General features: G+C 45.7%; 1 protein-coding gene across 1 annotated transcript; it reads right to left on the reverse strand.

Annotated features, from left to right (window-relative positions):
* Window positions 1-931: 931 nt before the first annotated feature.
* Window positions 932-19,952, reverse strand: ZSWIM3 (zinc finger SWIM-type containing 3). The gene is made up of 2 exons (XM_005897577.3): window positions 19,442-19,952; window positions 932-3,326 (listed from the first exon to the last, which is right to left on the reverse strand). Exons 1-2 carry the CDS (start codon window positions 19,594-19,596, stop codon window positions 1,403-1,405), a joined length of 2,079 nt encoding a protein of 692 aa, XP_005897639.2. The 5' UTR covers window positions 19,597-19,952; the 3' UTR covers window positions 932-1,402.
* Window positions 19,953-19,954: the final 2 nt, after the last annotated feature.

The raw sequence follows: 19,954 nt of genomic DNA on the forward strand, positions 1-19,954 counted from the left end.
GGGGCTCGGCTGGCGGCAACCAATGAAAGCCTGAAGACACTAGCATCCTTTGGAGTCTGAACCCTGAAGCTGAAACTGCGGAACCACACATCTGGGAAGAGGGCTGGAAGGGTGGGTTACTATGGAAACTCCCTCAGAGGCCAAAAAACAAAAGGAAAATAAATAGCAGTGTTTCAAAAAATTTTTTTTGTCTTTTCTGGTCAAATTCCAAAGCCCCAGGAGGGTAGGAAGTGGTGCCTGTGTGATTGTACTGTGTCCTCTGTCTTATGGGGAGGCTGAGGCCCAGGTCTCAAATTTTGCTTCTCCAACAAGGGTCAGAGGGGCCCAACTCTCGGAATTGAGGAGATCGAGATCTTGAGAGAGCTGAGCTTGGGTATTGCTCAGCCCAACCCCTCCAGTATTTTCCAGGCAAGATCCAGAATAGTGTTGTGACTGTTAAGGTCATGGTGAACTAGTGCAAGAAGCAGGATTGACTCCCATCTTTTGACCTCAGTTCCGTTGAAGATGGTTCTTCGAAAGCTGGGAAGCTACCAGGCTTTAGGTGACTAAGGTTACAAACTAGCAACAGCAACAAAAGTCTGTGTTGATGCTTAAATCTCCATTGAATCTAGAAGTGAAACTGGAATTAGAACATGCCAATGGATTCGTTTTTGCAGATGAGGAAACTGGGGTCAAATTAAGGACTTGTGCACAGTCGCCCAGCAAGTTGAGGGCAGTCAAGTCTTGGACCCAGGTTTCTTCCCTCCCAATCTATTTGGCTTCTTTGGGCTAGAATATGAGGCAGCCTGAAGTCAATGTTGAAGACTTGGTTGCAGGAAGAGGATGAAGCAAGGGAAGGATTGCTAATCATTGAATTTGAGGCATTGGACTCTATTTGGCTGCACAACACCCAGATTCCTTCCCTGTTCAGGCAGAACACATTTCTCTTGCTTATTTGCTTTATTTAAAGAACAGAAACAAAACAAAACTTTAATATGAGTAAAAATAGGTACAAATTCTTTGTAAAGAGCAGCAACAGCCAAGTAGCACACTCCTTTCATATAGTCCCTGAAACCAGGTCTGTTTTATCTCCCCCTATCCTGGGGCTGGGTTATCATCTCTGTAAAGTTAGTTAGATCTGATCTCAGGGGCTGAGGGAGAAAGAGGAATGACCTTTCTGCATGGAAATAACTTTGGCCTTGAACAATGAATGAGGCTCCCAAGGAAAACCAAAGGCAGGGCAGAAATGGGGCAGATTCAAAGGACTGTCACACAGTAGGGTTTCTTTCTCTTGGAACCATTTTCCTAACCCTACCCAGAAAGACATTGGTTAAAACGCTGACCCCGAGCATGTCCTGCCCACTTTGAGCTCTTGGACTGCTAGGGAGAGGGGCTGGCGGCCTAGCGTGCCAGTGCAAGTGCTTCAACCATGAATGGTGGTGCCAGCAGGAGCCAGTCCCTCCCCTTCCTCCTGCTTTCCCCAGAGGAAAGGGAGGCAGCCCACATCCCTGAAGTCCCTCGGCCGGTGACTGGGCTCAGGAGGCTGGCGGGGGGCCGCCCAGATGTCCACAATCTTGCGCAGCGTGGAGCAGCGCTCCTCCAGCTCTGGTCCCTCACTCTGCATCAGCAGATTTGCAAGCTCCCTGCTTAGGTCCTGAATCATGTCGTTCCGTCCCGGCTCCTCTGGCTGGCCTGCATCTGCTGGGATCAGAATGGGGTCCCGGAGCTCCCCGCAGGGCCCGAGGAGGTGCTGGTACCTCTTCTGCCACCGGCGGCACACCATGGCTTCGCTCACAGGCCTCTGGCTGGTGTGCAGCAGCGCCAGGATGTGCCGGCACGGCAGGTGGTACCGCTGCTGAAAGTAGCAGCTGCAGCTGCAGCCGTCTTTGCTCACCTGGTGGGAGTCCTCAAGCAGCTGCACGTCCACAGCACAGCCAGCCACGTCCACCAGGTGCGTGGAGCTCTGCACCACCACCCACTCATTGTGGCACAGCTTGTAGGCCAGGTCGGAGCCGCTCTGGCGTAAGGAGGCCAGCATGCCGCCCTGCAAGGGCTGCCCCTGGGGAGGCTGCCGTGGCGGCCCCCGCACTTGTTCTGGCTTGGCCTCCTGCACGGGGGGCCTGCTGAGGCTCCCTCCGCAGATGCCAGAAGGCTTCTTGGACTTGGGGGCCGTGTTTGCTGACCGGGCTCTCTTTAACTTGGGGGGAGCCGTGGGAAAGTTCTTCACGCCTTTGGTGTTAAAGAAGTCTATGTAATCCACAAAGTGGAGGATGCAGTCCAGCAGGGACTGCTGCTCCCGGAAGAGGCTCGACACCTTGCTGGTGACGACGTCCAGGCTGTCCATGTAGGTGCTACAGGCGTGCAGGCCCTTCCTGACGTGCATGTACCACAGCAGTTCACAGGAGAACCAGTGGGCCTGCAGGAAGCTGAAGAGCTGCTCGTCAAGCAGGGCCCGGGACATCTGGCAGAGATTTTGCAGGCTGGTCTCGGAGGTGACAAACACGGCCTCCCGCAGGGCTTCCTTCATGAGCCGTTTAAAGGACGGATCTGCAGAACTGCGATGCAGCTTCTTCTCCAAGAGTCGGGTCGTGTGATAGACGGAGAGGAGGATGCGGGCACCAGGGAAGACCTCCTGCAGGATGGCTCGGTGAGGGAAGGACGGGTCCACGAAGACCACCTTGACCTTGGGCCAATCTGAGTTGAACTCCGTAAAGATGCTTAGCATCTTGGCCACGGAGGTGGCTGTCTCGGCCTTGAGCACCGCGAAGTGTACCACCCGCCCTTCTCGCTCCTTGCTCTCCACCAGGAAAGCGTAGAGGATGTGGCCCTGAGCGTTCTCCACCCGGTGCAGCAAGAGATTCTCTGGGAAGCGGACAAACAGATCGCTCATCTTGCTGCTCTGGAAACTGAGCCGGTCCAGGTCTTGGCTGCTGCCCACACTGAAGGAGGCCATGGAACCCACATCTACCTTAAGAAAGTTCTTCATCACTTTGGCTATCTTGGCCAGGTCAGAAGGAGTGATGTCCTCCTGCTCTGGCTTGGCGGGTATCTGGACCTCGTCTAAGCAAAACGATGGTTCAACTGGGGACTTTGCAGCTGTGCCAAGGTCTTTGTTGACCGCGGGCTGTGCAGACGGGAGTTTCTTCTGAGATTTGCCGGTGGCGTCTCCTCTAGGACCAGTGGTTTTGGGGTCAATGTGTATATGCTGTGTGTTGAGTTCACTGATGAACAGTTTATCCAGTTTCTCATTGTACCGCAGGAGCAAGTATGCTGGGCACATGTCTGCTTCTGCTGCTCTCTTCCTGTTTGACTGGGTCCGAATACAGACAAATTTCACCTGCACATATCTAGGGAAGGCAGAAGCAACAGTGAAACAGGTGCTGACCACCCAGTTTTCTCTTACAAGTCTAGGCCCTGTAGGGACTCACAGTGCCTGATACATTTCCTGGAGACCACAGTGTGGTATAGGATATGGGAAAGAAAGATTCACGTTCACGCTCCAGTCCCAAAGTAGTCAGGTCTTTCTTCAAGACCCCATCCAATTAAAACACCCTTCATTTGCATCTACAGAAGTTCTAAGCTCCAACTCCTTTTACTTATTCTCATTTTCCCATCTGTAGTTGTCAATCTGAGGCAAAGATATACGGGGAAATAGATGAATAGCAACAGCAGAACTAGTTACCTGCTGTCTAAAGTGTCTTTCATTCCTGCCCTCAGGGAGCCATTGCCTTCTCTGTTTCCTCCTCCAGGCAGCAAAAATAAAAGAGGTCTCAGGGGTTAGGGTAGATCTGGGCTGCCTCTCTAAGAGAAAAGATCTGGGTTCATCTTTGACTTAAAGAAAAATGTCTACATCCTGAGAGAGTGAGAACCCTGAGGCTAGATGATCCCTGGGATTCTGCTAGCTTTGCCGTTCTAGGCTGAATGTGCCTACTCAAAGGAGACTGGTAATTAAACTGAATATCTGTTGTCTCCCTCCTTTCTATCTTTGAGGCCCAAATTAGGTCCTACCTTCTCCAGGAAACCTTTATGGATGCCCTCAAGCCACAGTAATTGCTCCTTACTTAAGATTCATAGCATTTATTTGAAACAAAAGGCTTAGCAGATTTCCTGGGTAGCAGTAGTGGTTACACAGTGGGGAGGCTGGAGGCTGACTCCTGGATTTGAATCCAGAAGGCGATGGCACCCCACTCCAGTACTCCTGCCTGGAAAATCCCATGGACGGAGGAGCCTGGTGGGCTGCAGTCCATGGGGTCGCTAAGAGTCGGACACGACTGAGTGACTTCACTTCACTTCTACCACTCAGCAGCTGTTTGACTCTGGGCAAGTTACTTCAACTCTCTGTATGCAGTTTCCTTAACATCATAAAATAAAACTAAATAGGGTTGTTATGAGATTTAAATAAGCCACAGACATAATATTTAGCCCAGAGCCTGGTTCAGCCTTTTATTTATTCTAAATAGGAGTCATCTACTGTTATTACAGCTCCTAAGCCTTGTGACCTATTCTTGGGCGTTTATGCAGTACTTTTCCAATTGGATGGGGCTGTTTTCAACTGTCAAGAGTAAATCAATCCTCAGCGTATTCTAAGCACCTAGCACAAATGCTATTCTTTCAGTAGATGCTTGTCAAAGATGGGCTGGCTGAATGACTCAGGGACCGCAGGTGGGTGGGACAGGTCACACCCCTGACTCCTCAGAGAGGTCCCAACCCAAAGATTAATGAAGGGGAAAAAAAATCTCAGCCTCTGGCATGACATGACACAACGCTGGCATCTCAGCAACCCGTTCCAAACACTCTAATCCAGCTGGTCCTGTTTGCTCACCCTGTGGGGCAAGCTTAGAGAAATAGGATGTCAGGCTTGAAATTACAGGGCGGAGGGGCCGGAGGCTGAAAATGCCTGCACCTGTTGTGTGCACAGCAGCCAGGCGGCCACGTCATCCCTGGCTCAGGGAGCGGCCCAGTGGTACGGCAAGGCCAGCAGGCTGTGACCGCGGGACAGCCTCCGCCTGATCTCCTGCCTGTTTTCCACTGCCCCCACCATCTTGTTTTATTGTACCCTAGAAAGACCAGAAGATATTAAGAAGAGGTGGAAAGAATACACAGAAGAACTGTACAAAAAATATCTTCACAACCCAGATAATCACGATGGTGTGATCACTGACCTAGAGCCAGACACCCTGGAATGTGAAGTCAAGTGGGCCTTAGAAAGCATCACTATGAACAAAGCTAGTGGAGGTGATGGAATTCCAGTTGAGCTATTTCAACTCCTGAAAGATGATGCTGTGAAAGTGCTGCACTCAATATGCCAGCAAATTTGGAAAACTCAGCAGTGGTCACAGGACTGGAAAAGGTCGGTTTTCATTCCAATCCCAAAGAAAGGCAATGCCAAAGAATGCTCAAACTACCGCATAATTGCATTCATCTCACACGCTAGTAAAGTAATGCTCAAAATTCTCCAAGCCAGGCTTCATCAATATGTGAACCGTGAACTTCCAGATGTTCAAGCTGGTTTTAGAAAAGGAAGAGGAACCAGAGATCAAATTGCCAACATCCGCTGGATCATCAAAAAATCGAGAGTTCCAGAAAAACATCTATTTCTGCTTTATTGACTATGCCAAAGCCTTTGACTGTGTAGATCACAATAAACTGTGGAAAATTCTGAAAGAGATGGGAATACCAGACCACCTGACCTGCCTCTTGAGAAACCTATATGCAGGTCAGGAAGCAACAGTTAGAACTGGACATGGAAGAACAGACTGGTTCCAAATAGGAAAAGGAGTACGTCAAGGCTGTATATTGTCACCCTGCTTATTTAACTTATATGTAGAGTACATCATGAGAAATGCTGGGCTGGAAGAAGCACAAGCTGGAATCAAGATTTCCTGGAGAAATATCAATAACCTCAGATATGCAGATGACACCACCCTTATGGCAGAAAGTGAAAAGGAACTACAAAGCCTCTTGATGAAGGGGAAAGTGGAGACTGAAAAAGTTGGCTTAAAACTCAACATTCAGAAAACGAAGATCATGGCATCTGGTCCCATCACTTCATGGGAAATAGATGGGGAAACAGTGGAAACAGTGTCAGACTTTATTTTTCTGGGCTCCAAAATCACTGCAGATGGTGACTGCAGCCATGAAATTAAAAGATGCTTACTCCTTGGAAGAAAAGTTATAACCAACCTAGACAGCATATTGAAAAGCAGAGACATTACTTTGCCAACAAAGGTCCGTCTAGTCAAGGCTATGGTTTTTCCTGTGGTCATGTATGGATGTGAGAGTTGGACTGTGAAGAAGGCTGAGTGCCGAAGAATTGATGCTTTTGAACTGTGGTGTTGGAGAAGACTCTTGAGAGCCCCTTGGACTGCAAGGAGATCCAACCAGTCCATTCTGAAGATCAGCCCTGGGATTTCTTTGGAAGGAATGATGCTAAGGCTGAAACTCTAGTACTTTGGCCACCTCATGCAAAGAGTTGACTCATTGGAAAAGACTCTGATGCTGGGAGGGATTGGGGGCAGGAGGAGAAGGGGACGACAGAGGATGAGATGGCTGGATGGCATCACTGACTCGATGGACATGAGTCTAAGTGACCTCTGGGAGTTGGCGATGGACAGGGAGGCCTGGCGTGCTGTGATTCACGGGGTTGCAAAGAGTCGGACACGACTGTGCGACTGAACTGAACTGAACTGAGAAAGACCAACTGCTTCCAGGGTCCCCTACACTGTGTCTCACGTCTTCGCCTTTGCTCGTGTTGTCTCTCTGTCTGGAATGCCCTACCCACCTGTCTTCATCTCAGAGCTTACTCATCCTTCAGGATTACATGCAACTACCTTCTTTCCTAGGAGGCCTCCCCCAAGCCCTCAGGATGGGCCCTACCCTTCTGCTGGCTCAACATCTTGGCATAGATCTTAGCTCATCACATTGTATTGACTTTATGTGCTCATAATCCATGCTTGTTAGCCTAGTCAAAAAAAGAAAAAAAAAGACACTGGTGAGTGCCAAGCATAAAACTCTTTCCCCCTTTTCTGGTTCATTAACGACTGCACCTCCCTGTGGAGACATCAGCATTCTTTTTAATTCCTCCTTCTCCAGGTTTATATCCATTATGTTATGTCTTTTAAATTCATTTCTCCCACTATTGCATGTATAAGGATTACTATATGCCAAGTTCCATGTAAACCCCTTACATGCATCATTTCATTCTAATAAAAGGGTTCTACCATCTACATTTTACAGATGGGGCAACAGGCTTAAAGAGGTTCTTGAGCATGAGAATCTGGGATTTAATCCTCTGGCTAAAACTGGAGAATCTGGGATTTGAACTAAGTCTGCTTGGCTACAGTCTATGTAGTTAACCATTATGTTGCCTGTCTTCTTCCAAAATATTTCTCCTTCTGAATTCTCATTTTTATCTTCCTCAACTTGACCCTCAATACTTTATTCAGGTTCAATAATGTCCTTAAAGATCTCTAAACATACTGTGCTTGTTGGCATCAAGCACTTCAAACTTCAGGGGCACTAGGTTAAAGCCTGTGTCATTTTTTCCTGCTTCCCTTAATCTTTGGTATTGAGCTGTAACTTACACACAGTGAAATACACAAGTCTTTCGGAAGAATTCTTGGAGCACTGTAGTAATTTTAATCTATATTTATTTCTATCTCCCAAGTGAAGGCATAGACTCTCTTCAAGACAGGGATAGGGTTTTATACTTCTGAATCCCCCTTAGTGCTTCTATCCCAGCATGCTCAGCCAGGACGTGAAGGAAGGAAGTCAGCCAAATCTGCTCTGTAGGTGTTTATTTTCCTCTAACTGGACTGTGCCCCCAGTGTACTCCCAGCGCCCGGTACTGTACCTGGCACAGAGTAGGTGCTCAGAACACACACACTGAATGAGAGACTGCATGACAGAAATTCATCTTACAGTGTGAGCAGCACATTAGGACGATCGCCAGGAGAGTTCTGTCAGGTGGCTTGGCTTCTGGCCCAGCACTACTATGAACTGTAACTTTGGACAAGTCCTTTGTTTAATTTCAAACGTGTACTAAGTCTATTATGTACCAAACACTAGTTGCTCAGAAGGTGATGGAGACAAATTAGGCTCTACTGTCAAAGTCTGTTGAGCACGGAGATGAGTACACAGATGATCGGTAAAGTCAGAAGTAAGTGAAAGGTTAAACAGAGGTACGAGCAACACACTTATAACTGAATAAAGACTAATTCCCCCTGACTATGGGGATTGGAGCAGATCTAAAGCTTTTGATTAATTTCACATGAGATTTGTGTCCTTGCTGCATGTAAACTGTACCTCGAGCAAAGAACAGAATTTTTACAGGTGAAGTCAACCCATTTTAGACAACATAATCTGAGTTAGGAACAAGACTCAGAAGATCTGAGTTGAATTTCCAGCTTTACCACTTAGCTGTGTGAAAGTGAACAAGTCACTTCATTTCCTCTCAGCCTCCAAATCTATAAATACAGAAATAACCAGAGCACTGGTCTCTGAATAATCAGTACCTGATCCAAGAATAATCACTACAACTAAAAGTGAATTCAGGCTTCCCAGTGGCGCTAGTGGTAAAGAACCTGCCTGCCAATGCAGGAGATGTCAGAGACTCAAGTTTGTTCCCTGGGTTGGGAAGATCCCCTGGAGGAGGGCATGGCCACCCACTCCAGTATTCTTGCCCGGAGAATGTCATGGACAGAAGAGCTTGGTGGGCTATACACTCCATAGGGTTGCACAGAGTCGGACACGACTGAAGTGATTTAGCATGCACAAAAGTGAATTTGTTTAAAAGGCTGTGGCAGAGAAAGATAATTTACAATCTGATATCACCTATATGTGGGATCTAAAAAATATAACAAACTAGAGAATATAACTGGAGAAGGCAATGGCACCCCACTCCAGTACTCTTGCCTGGAAAACCCCATGGACGGAGGAGCCTGGTAGGCTGCAGTCCATGGGGTCGCTAAGAGTCGGACACAACTGATCGACTTCACTTTCACTTTTCACTTTCATGCATTGGAGAAGGAAATGGCAACCCATTCTAGTGTTCTTGACTGGAGAATCCCAGGGACGGGGGAGCCTGGTGGGCTGCCGTCTCTGGGGTCGCACAGAGTCGGACACGACTGAAGCGGTTTAGCAGCAGCAGAGAATATAACAAAAAAGAAGCGGACTCACAGATACAGGGAACAAGCTAATGGTTAACAGTGGGAAGAGGCAAGGGGGGAGGGGCAGGATGGGGTAGGGGACTAAGAGGTACAAACCATTTAGGTATAAAATAAGCCATAAGGATACGCTGTTCAACATGGGGAATATAGACAATATTTTATAAAAAGAATGGGATAAAATCTTTGAAAATTGTGAATCACTATACTCTGTATAAGGATATGCTGTACAACATGGGGAATATAGACAATATTTTATAAAAAGAATGGGATAAAATCTTTGAAAATTGTGAATCACTATACTCTGTATAAGGATATGCTGTACAACATGGGGAATATAGACAATATTTTATAAAAAGAATGGGATAAAATCTTTGAAAATTGTGAATCACTGTACTGTGTATAAGGATATGCTGTTCAACATGGGGAATGTAGACAATATTTTATAAAAAGAATAGGATAAAATCTTTGAAAATTGTGAATCACTATACTGTGTATAAGGATATGCTGTTCAACATGGGGAATATAGACAATATTTTATAAAAAGAATGGGATAAAATCTTTGAAAATTGTGAATCACTATACTGTACACTTACGTAGTACAGTGACTATTCTTTTCTTTCTTTTTTTTTTGGCCACGTCTTGAGGCTCATGGGATCTTAGTTCTCTGACTAGGGATCAAACCTGAACCCATGGTAATGAAACCCCATGTCCTAACCATCTTAGCCACTGTACCACCAGGGAGTTCCCTCAACTATTCTTCAATTAAAAAAAAAAAAAGGCATGATTGGTTGGTAATTAATCCAACATCCCCCATCCCCCTCCCTCCTTCCTTCCTTCTGGCCAGTTTCATTCAGGTTGTCATTCCTCCCCACACAGCTAAGTGCTTCAGGGCTGGTCTAAGCCAATTAAAGTAATCTTGTTAAGAATGACCATGGATACCGGCCCAATTCTGCAAAGAAACATGATAGGAAGTCTGTAAGAAACCAAGGCAGGCTTTTTCTTCTGAATGTGACCCCTACATATGTGCCATGTGGCGAGACACTCTAAGAACAAAGCTGAGAATTGAAGACGGAGAGTGGAAAGAAAGGAAAAGCCTGAGCCGCTGAAACAATCACCTTCTCTGGGCTAAGAAATAAGGCATTTTGAGTCAGGACTTTCAATTAATTGCAGCCCAAAATACATTTTCAGAATCCCTGTTTTATAGAAAATAGTAGAAAAAAAGATTTGAGCAGATCTTTAAAAAATGTGATGAAAATTATGAAAATATTATATGTAATGAAATTTAAGTCATGTAGAGATGTGAGAGTTGGACTATAAAGAAGACTGAACACTGAAGAACTGATGCTTTAAAATTGTGGCACTAGAGAAGACTCTTGAGAGTCCCTTGGACTGCCAAAGAAATCAAACCAGTCAATCTTAAAGGAAACCAACCCTGAATATTCATTGGAAGGACTGATGCTGAAGTTGAAGCTCTAATACTTTGGCCACCTGATGCGAAGAGCTGACTTATTGGAAAAGGCCCTGATGCTGGGAAAGATTGAGGGCAAAAGAAGAGGGTGGCAGAAGATGAGATGGTTTGATAGCATCACCAACTCAATGGACATGAATTTGAGCAAACTCTGGGAGATAGTGAAGGAGAGAGAAGCCTGATGTGCTGTAGTCCATGGGGTTGCAAAGAGCTGGACAGAACTTAGCAACTGAACAACAGGCTATAATGGTGGCTGTCTGCCAATTCTTAAATAATCAAAGAACCACTTGAAGAATCAATTTTTTTCCCTGATGTATTTACCCCAAACACTCTTATACTTTATTTCCTAGCTCACCTTTGCAATATATAAAGGTCAGTTTTACCAAAATATTCCTGTGCTTTATCATGTTTCCCAAGGGCCTAACTTAATTTTTTGCTCTGCAAATTCTTTGCTTTTCAAGTCTGTATTTCAGTCACTGTCCTTGATTTTCCTTCTCCGTCTGTCAGCTGGCATAAGGCTGTGGGGAATGTAAGGATTTCTCTATCACGACTCTTCATGATAGAGACTTCATGATAGGGACTTCACCAAGTACCATAGCTCTGGAATAGCTCTTGCTATTTCAGTTTGCAATCAATTTTATTTGCACTGTTATTATCCTGAGGTTTACCTCATCTATTCATTAGCCAGAAACTGACTACCAAAGATGTTGATGGAATTGGTGGAGACAAGCAAGAAGGAATGACTAAGTAGTAACTAATTTTAAAAGTGGCTAGTTTGTTAGCATGATTTTTGTTTTCCCACACAGCCTTGTGACTAGAAAAGAAAGAAAGTGAAGTCGCTCATTTATGTCTGACTCTTTGCAATCCCATGGACTATAGCCTACCAGGCTCCTCTGCCCATGGGATTTTCCAGGCAATAGTACTGGAGTGGGTTGCCATTTCTTTCTCCAGGGGATCTTCCCGACCCAGGGATCGAACCCAGGTCTCCCGCATTGTAGGCAGACACTTTACTGTCTGAGTCACCAGGGATATGTGGAAAATGAAAACTCAGATAACAAAGGCTTAGTTCAAAGGGTGTGATGGGGATTAAATAAAACTAAAACCCTCAGCAGAGGAGGGAGGTTCAAAAGGGAGGGCATATATGTATATGTGTACCTATGACTGATTCATGTTGAGGTCGATAGTCTTCAATCTAATAGCTACCTTTTTTGAACACTTTTTTGGGAACGTGTTCCAGTGTCAAAAAAGGTAGCTATTAGACTGAACAGCAATGGAGAGAGACAACAGAACACTTCACGGAATGTTTGAAGACTATCAATTCTCCAAAGACATAACACAAATAAAAACACACGTAACAGCCATACATAAAAATATGGGAAGGGAAACTGGGTGTAAAAATCACAGAATCTCCCAGTTGATTGGGATTTTGGGTCATTTAGAAATAACTCCCACAACACAATTCTCTGACTCTTTTAAAAATACCTACCATTTTCTGTCATGTACTACAATTATGACTTTAGCAAATATTACTGTGCTTAAACCACTAGCAAGAGCGTCTTGCTTACAATGCGGGAGACCTGAGTTTAATCCCTGGGTCGGGAAGATACTCTGGAAAAGGCAATGGCAACCCACTCCAGTACTCTTGCCTGGAAAATCCCATGGACGGAGGAGCCTGGTAGGCTACAGTCCATGGGGTCGAAAACGACTGAGCGACTTCATTTTTAAACCACTACGTGTATTTTATGTAATCTTCACCACATCCTCCTCATTTTGCAGAGGATGAAACTGTGTCATGGAAATTAAAAGTCTTGCCCCGGGTCAGAGTTAAAGCCTGTCTTTCTGACTTCAGAGCTCTCACTTTTAACAGATATGCCAGCTTTTCCTGAACTTCAAGGAATCACCGACCCCCTTTCCATCTGCCATAGCCATTCCTATAACCTTTGTATCAGTATTTTCAAATGGTTTTCTTTAAATCAGCTCACTTTATTTAATAAGGACCTTTATGTTTAGATATTAACATAAACATTTAAAATCATCTCGCCTGACCTGTCTATCTGGTTGCAGGAAACACTGCTCTGCTAAATTACTCCCTGAAAGCATTTCCCCTTCCTGCCCTCCAGTCCCACAAGAGAAGTGCTCATCCCACACGTCCATACATCACTCAAAAAGCCCAACTCAGTGCACTCTGGCACAGAGCCAGTATCCAACACAAGCTCCAAGAACACCCTTTACAACACCCCAACAAGCAGTCACTCCCTCTCTGCTGAAGGCCTGAGCTGCTCAGAATTCACTTCCTCCCAAACTAGCTCTGGCATATGATTATCCTCAAGGGTAGAGACCACAGTTCACTCAATCTTTTTATCCTAGCTCAAGCCTGCGGGGGTAAACCTTTTTACCTCTCACTAGAAGTTTGTTGACTGAATCAATACCGGGATGCTGTTATAACCCAGTGGTTGAGGAGGGAGCTTCGAGCTGTGGCAATAAACAGGATGGGTCTGATCTTCAGTTCTAACACCTTGATGCTTTCTTACAACTTCTGAAAACCTTCTGACTTCTCTGGCAATCCAGTAGTTAAGACTCTGCACTTCCAATGCAGGGGGCGCAGGTTCAACTCCTGGTTGGGGAACTAAGATCCCACATGCTGCATGGTGCGGCCAGAAAAGAAAAAAGAAAGAAATCTTACCCCACTCCCTGCTCTGACTTGCTTGCTCCTTTCTGCATATTCTTATTTTCCTTGACTGCAACTGTACCCCAAATTCAGACTTCCCTGGCTCCCACCAGGTGGTTTTGGGGCTGGGGGTGGTTTTTGTTACTGAATCTTATTTTCCTCTTCTAAGTCTTGACTACCCAGGCCTCTGCTCCTTGCCTGCCTTGACTCTATCTACCTTCTCTCCTCCCTTTTGCCCAAGAACAGAGGAGCTAGGGGGTAACCGCCTTCAAAGAGTTACATAATGAAACTAGGAGCCTTAATGTAAAGCAGAGAGGTAGAACTTTTAGTCCTCTTAACCTTGCTTATTTAACTTATATGCAGAGTACATCATGAGAAACGCTGGGCTGGAAGAAGCACAAGCTGGAAACAAGATTCCGGGAGAAATACCAACAACCTTAGATATGCAGATGACACCACTCTTATGGCAGAAAGTGAAGAGGAACTAAAAAGCCTCTTGATGAAAGTGAAAGAGGAGTGAAAAAGTTGGCTTAAAGGTCAACATTCAGAAAACGAAGATCATAGCATCTGGTCCCATCACTTCATGGCAAATAGATGGGGAAACAGTGGAAGCAGTGGCTGACTTTATTTTTTTGGGCTCCAAAATCACTGCAGATGGTGACTGCAGCCATGAAATTAAAAGATGCTTACTCCTTGGGAGGAAAGTTATGACCAACCTAGACAGCATATTGAAAAGCAGAGACATTACTTTACCAACAAAGGTCCGTCTAGTCAAGGCTATGGTTTTTCCTGTGGTCATGTATGGATGTGAGAGTTGGACTGTGAAGAAGGCTGAGTGCCGAAGAATTGATGCTTTTGAACTGTGGTGTTGGAGAAGACTCTTGAGAGCCCCTTGGACTGCAAGGAGATGCAACCAGTCCATTCTGAAGGAGATCAGCCCTGGGTGTTTTTTGGAAGGAATGATGCTAAAGCTGAAACTCTAGTACTTTGGCCACCTCATGCAAAGAGTTGACTCATTGGAAAAGACTCTGATGCTGGGAGGGATTGGGGGCAGGAGAAGGGGACAACAGAGGATGAGATGGCTGGATGGCATCACTGATTCATGGAAGTGAGTTTGAGTGAACTCTGGGAGATGGTGATGGACAGGGAGACCTGGCGTGCTGTGATTCATGGGGTCCCAAAGAGTCGGACACGACTGAGCGACTGAACTGAACTGAACTGAACATTCAACTTCTCCTGGCCATTTCCCCCATCTGCACAATAACATTATTATAAAGGCAATAATATTTATGGAATATTTTCTGTGTAGTGGGCCTTGTAATAAACACTTTACATGTATTAACTCATTTAATGGGAGTGAAACCTACTTCTGACAAGGGGATTCAGAGGGCCAAGTCAGGTAAGGAGGTGAATGTGCTTTGTAAACTTACTTCCACAAAATATCAGGGATGGCCGTTTTTTCCTCCCCAAGAGCCTGCACCGGCATCAAGTGTCAGCCAACACCCACACTACGTACAAGATTAGAGTCCCTTGCCATTCCCCACATGGCACCCTAGACTTTTCCTTTGGCTCTTTTTTTTTTTTAAAAAAAAAAAAAAAAAAAGACGACCCCATAGATGGTAGCCCACCGGGCTCCCCCGTCCCTGGGATTCTCCAGGCAAGAACACTGGAGTGGGTTGCCATTTCCTTCTCCTCCTTTGGCTCTTACTACCAGTCTTTCCTAGACTCTTACTACTATTTTATTTATTGATTGACTGATTGGCTTTGGGGCTGACCAGAGAGGGAACCTGGGCCCTTGGCAGTGGAATTAGAGTCCTAACCACTGGACAGCCAGGGAATTCCCTCTTACCACTCTTTTAAGGAAATTGTTATTTCTGCAATTAGAGTTTAATATTTGTCTCCCTGCCTGGAGGGCAAGCACTATGAAGGCAGGGACTCAACTTATGTTTTTCAACACTCTTTCTAGACACTAGCATGGAGTAAGTTTTCAGTTGACAATCGCCAGAATCAAAGAATTAAATGGCTCATACAATGGAGTGATGTGGAGTAATCTCCAAAATACATTGATAAGTGAGAAAAACAAGGTACAGAATGATATGTAAAAGTAGTATGCAAGGGACTTCCCCAAGGGTCCAGCGGTTAAGACTCCAATGCAGGGGGCCCCAAGTTCGGTCCTTGGTTAAGGAACTAAGATTCCGCATGTGGTACATTGCCGCCACAAAAAAAAAAAAAAAAAAAGAGTCAGTCACCTGTGTGTGTTTTTTAAAGGTGCATATGTACACACAAGATATATTTTTTCAAGCTCAGAGTATGTCAGGAAGATAAGAGTGGTTGTCTCTAGATAATATACTGGAAGGGACACTGCCTTTTGCAAACTTTGATGTAATTTGAAATTTTTAAAAAATTAGATGACTATATTGACCACTCAAAAACAAATTCATTTAAAAAACTGTTCAACCTGCAAAAATAAATGAAACTAATCTGCACCTCTGTTAGCTAAGTCCCTGCCATTCTTTTTGGTACTGCTCCAGCATAAATCTCCCTTCTAGTCAAGTGTGTCTCCTCACTGCCTTCCAGGTATAGCATATGCACTGGCTCACACACCACTTCTCCCGGCAGCATGTTAACCCCCTGTGATAGGCAGATGGGCCCCTGAAGATGCCAACTGCCTCATCTCTAAACTTTGTCAATATGCTGGGTTAGACGGCAAAGTGGAATTAAGATTGCAGATGGAATCAAGGTTACTAATTACCTGATTTTTTAAAAGGGAAATTATCCTAGATTATCTGGGCGGGCCTAATACAACCACAGGATCCTAAAAAATGGAAGAGGGAGGCAGAAGGGGCGCCAGAGAAGGAGATGGAACAAAGCAGGGTCAGAGTGATATGATTCGAGGACTACACCAGCCACTGCTGGTTTGAAGATGGAGGAAGGGGACCATGAGTCAAGGAATGTGAACAGCTTCTAGAAGCTGGAAGGCTTGAAAATGGACTCTCTTACAGGGACTCCAGGGGCTTCCCCAGTGGCTCAGAGGTAAAGAAGCCACCTGCAAAGCAGGAGCCTCAGAAGACTTGGGTTAGATTCCTGGGTAAGGAAGATCCCCAGGAGGACATGACAACCCACTCCAGTATTCTTGCCCGGAGAATCCCATGGACAGAGGAGCCTGGAGGGCTACAGTCCATAGAGTCTCGAAGAGTCAGACACGACTGAAGTGACTTAGCATGCATGTACAGGGGCTCCAGAAAGAAATACAACTCTGCTGATGCCTTGGTTTTAGCCCAGTCAGATCTGTGCCTGACTTCTAACCTATAGAAGGATAAGCTACTAAATTTGTGTTGCTTTCATCACTGAGTTTGTGGGTAATTTGTTACAGCAGCAGATAGAAAGCACACCTCCTGACACCTCCCTGTCTCTGAGGGCCCAGCTCAAGCCTCCTTGTCTCTCTTACTTCCCCAGCCCACTGTGACTTTTCTCTGAGTCCCTGTAGCACCAGTTTCACTGAGTTATACATTTAATATTCGATGACTCATTCATTCAACGGTTACTTAAGCCCTGCTGTGGGACAAGCCTTATGCTAGACCCTGGAGGTGATCCCCCCGAAGGGTGTCGAGGTGCATTTGTGAGGGGTTTGGACTTGATTCTAAGCAAGCAGCATGGTGTCAATCAGTGAGAATGCAAAAAATAGTAAACCAGAGTCCCTCCCTCAAAGAGCTCAGCAAACCAGGGAAACCTCTGTAAACTATATTCCAAAAGGATGTGCAAAGAGCTATAACAAGCGCTGTCAGAACACAGAGTAGGAGCACTGAACCTAACATAAGAAAGGCTTTTTGGAAATTATGCTAGTATCTGAAGGAAAAGTAACAATTAGCTAAGACAGAGTTTTCCACAAGTGGTCCAAAATGACTGCAGAGAAACAAGGATGTTTAAAAAAGATATACTACTTTTTGGCCACCATACTGTTCCTTCTTATATAGTATTACTTAGATTGGTTCTAGAATTTCTTTGAATATTAGAACAATTTAAAGAAAAATGTTGGTAAATCGTAGTTCAGGATATACAGTACAGAAAGGTTAGTATACAAAACAACTGTTTGAGGAAGAGAGAGCTAAGATAAGTGATGGACAAGGTTATCCTAACAAGTAGAAGTGGTTAAGTGCAAGGACTAGGAAGCTATGGGCTTGGGACAGGGGCTGATCATGGAGTAAGAGTCGGTGAGTATGGAGCACACAATGCAAGATGGGGAGGTCAAAAGGGTTAGATAGTCTGGGGAGCCAGGTTAATAATAGTCCTGGACTTAATCAAGAGGGCAACAGGGAGGCTATTGCACTTTATCTGGCCTATACTGTTAAGCAGTTTGAAGCAGGGCATTTTTTTTTTTTTTTGCATTCTTTCATTGCTTAGAAAGATGGCATAGATCAAAGTCCAAACACTTCACAGACTGGATTGGGTAGCCATGCCCTTCTCCAGGGCATCTTCCCGATTCAGGGATCAAACCCCACTCTCCTGCATTGCAGGCAGATTCTTTACCATCTGAGCCACCAGGGAAGCTTGAAGACCTTTTATTGATGGAAGTCTCTCAGTTGTGTCCAACTCTTTGCGACCCCATGGACTATACAGTCCATGGAATTCTCTAGGCCAGAATACTGGAGTGGGTAGCCTTTCCCTTCTCCAGGGGATCTTCCCCACCCAGGGATTGAACCCAGGTCTTCCATGTTGCAGGTGGATTCTTTACAGTAAAGCCACAAGGGAAGCTTTTCTTGATGGGTGAACTGCAACTGACACGACCTCCTGACAGGTATGGACTGCTACACTGTTTCTCAAACACGCCACATTCTTTCATATATTTGTGTCTTCACTCCACAGCTCCTTCTGGTCAAACCCCTCTGTGATACTTGATATTAACCACTGAACTTCTGCTCTAGCCTTCTGTTTTCATTCACAGCCCAGCAGAAACCATTACTTCCAGTGTGAAGCCCTTCCTGTCTTCCCAGACACTTGTCCCTTCTTCCTCTGCACATATCTAACAAAGCATTTGTCACATACTAGCCCATGTACTATGCCATCTCAAGCTCTTTGAGCACAAGTTTAATTAATTATTCATATTTATCTGTACCCAGCACAGCACTGGACTCCAGAACAGGGAAATAAACACCACCTGCCTGGCCAAAGAGTGAGCTTTGGCCAAATGTCTCAACCTAGAGGTCTCAAACTCAGATACACTTTGACTCTCAGAGTTGGCCCATAGAGTGCATGTTCACATGTGAATTGATTTCCAATTTTTAAAAAGTGGACACATTCACATAAAGCCTGGACTGCTAACTCCATTTGCCCATATCTGGGAACACTGGATCTTCACCCCCACATGGAGGCCATCGGCTGGACTTAATTGGCCTGCTCTCCATTTTGCCCAGTTTACTTGTCTATTCTCCCTAGCACAAAGACCTGGAGTTGATTATTTCATCATTCCTTTTCAGATAGTTAAATTAAAAGTTCAGTTTTCTTACACGGGGCCGTTTCACCTGAGTCTTGAAGGCAATTGAGTTTTCAACCCTTAGCTTAGCCTCCAAGCCTCTTTTCTCATCTGCCAAATGGGAAAAATAACATTTACCTGTGATTTTCAATACACCCCTGTGGGTGAAAGCGTGCCTAGAATAGAGAACTCTGCCTGGGACATGGGAAGTGTTTGAAAACCGGTTTGTTAATCTCTGGAGCTCGAGAACCATTTACAGAACTAAGAAAAGAATGAAAGAATGAATGACCAATCTAACCAACCAATAACTGACCAGTGTTACTGCTTTGTAAAGAGAAGACATGAACAAAATTCTCGCCAAGGCGTTTTTATCCATTGTGAAGGCCATACTTTGTGTCTGGGATATGGCAGGTGCTCAAAAAATGAGATAAACTGCAGTCGTCATGAATTTCAGAAAAGCTGGGAATGAAGGCGTGAATGAGTGGAGGTGACGTGGGTGGTCAAAAGGCGATGCCTGTGGAGGTTTTGCGCTTTTCCCAGGCACCAAGCAGGTGCTCAATGTGGAATTGCTCAGAGACGGGGCGGGGTCGGGGGGCGCCCAGGTGCACCCCCTCCTCCACGCCGCCCTTCTTTTTGGGACCGTCCGGCCTCCTCCCCAACCTCCTGCCCCGCCCCCGCCACGCCCTTACAGGATGTCCTCGCGGATAGAGGTGCCATGGTTGAGGTTGTGGTACCGGACGGAGATGCAGTCCCTGAGAATGAAGGAACACTTGTTCTCCTTTTTGTAGGCGCTGAAGCACTCCTTGAAGTCCTCGTAGGTCTTGAAGCAGCTCCCAAGCTCCATGGCCGCCCCCTCGGCCCACCCAGGGGCTGACTAAGATCAACACCGGGGATCAGAGGTCACCTAGGAGGGTCTACAGGCTGTTGGTCCCCAGGATGCCTTAAGAGCGGGCCTCTATTGGGTGCCTTGTTACGGAGCTCAGGAGAAGCCCTCGGCCTGAGAGGGTTATCGTGGGTTAGGTGGGTTTGCTCTCTGACAAGTGGGGAAAAAAATGACACTGAGCCCTTATTATCCAGTCTCGAGGCTCCGCCCCCTCACAGTCATATCCAATCACGCATGGGTTCGCCGGACTGGCACTCATTTTCCTCAATTGCAAGAGAGCAGATGGGCTCGCCCATCCGAAGACTGACAGGAGCACCGA

This window comes from Bos mutus, chromosome 13, assembly GCF_027580195.1.
Source record: "Bos mutus isolate GX-2022 chromosome 13, NWIPB_WYAK_1.1, whole genome shotgun sequence".
Taxonomy (NCBI): Eukaryota; Metazoa; Chordata; class Mammalia; order Artiodactyla; family Bovidae; genus Bos; species Bos mutus.

Excerpts from the sequence above, each read along its gene's own strand:
- ZSWIM3 (XM_005897577.3), bottom strand. The coding sequence starts at position 19,596 with ATGGAGCTTGGGAGCTGCTTCAAGACCTACGAGGACTTCAAGGAGTGC. Across the intron at positions 3,327-19,441 it reads TCTATCCGCGAGGACATCCT|ATATGTGCAGGTGAAATTTG; the intron begins GTAAGGGCGTGG and ends TGCCTTCCCTAG.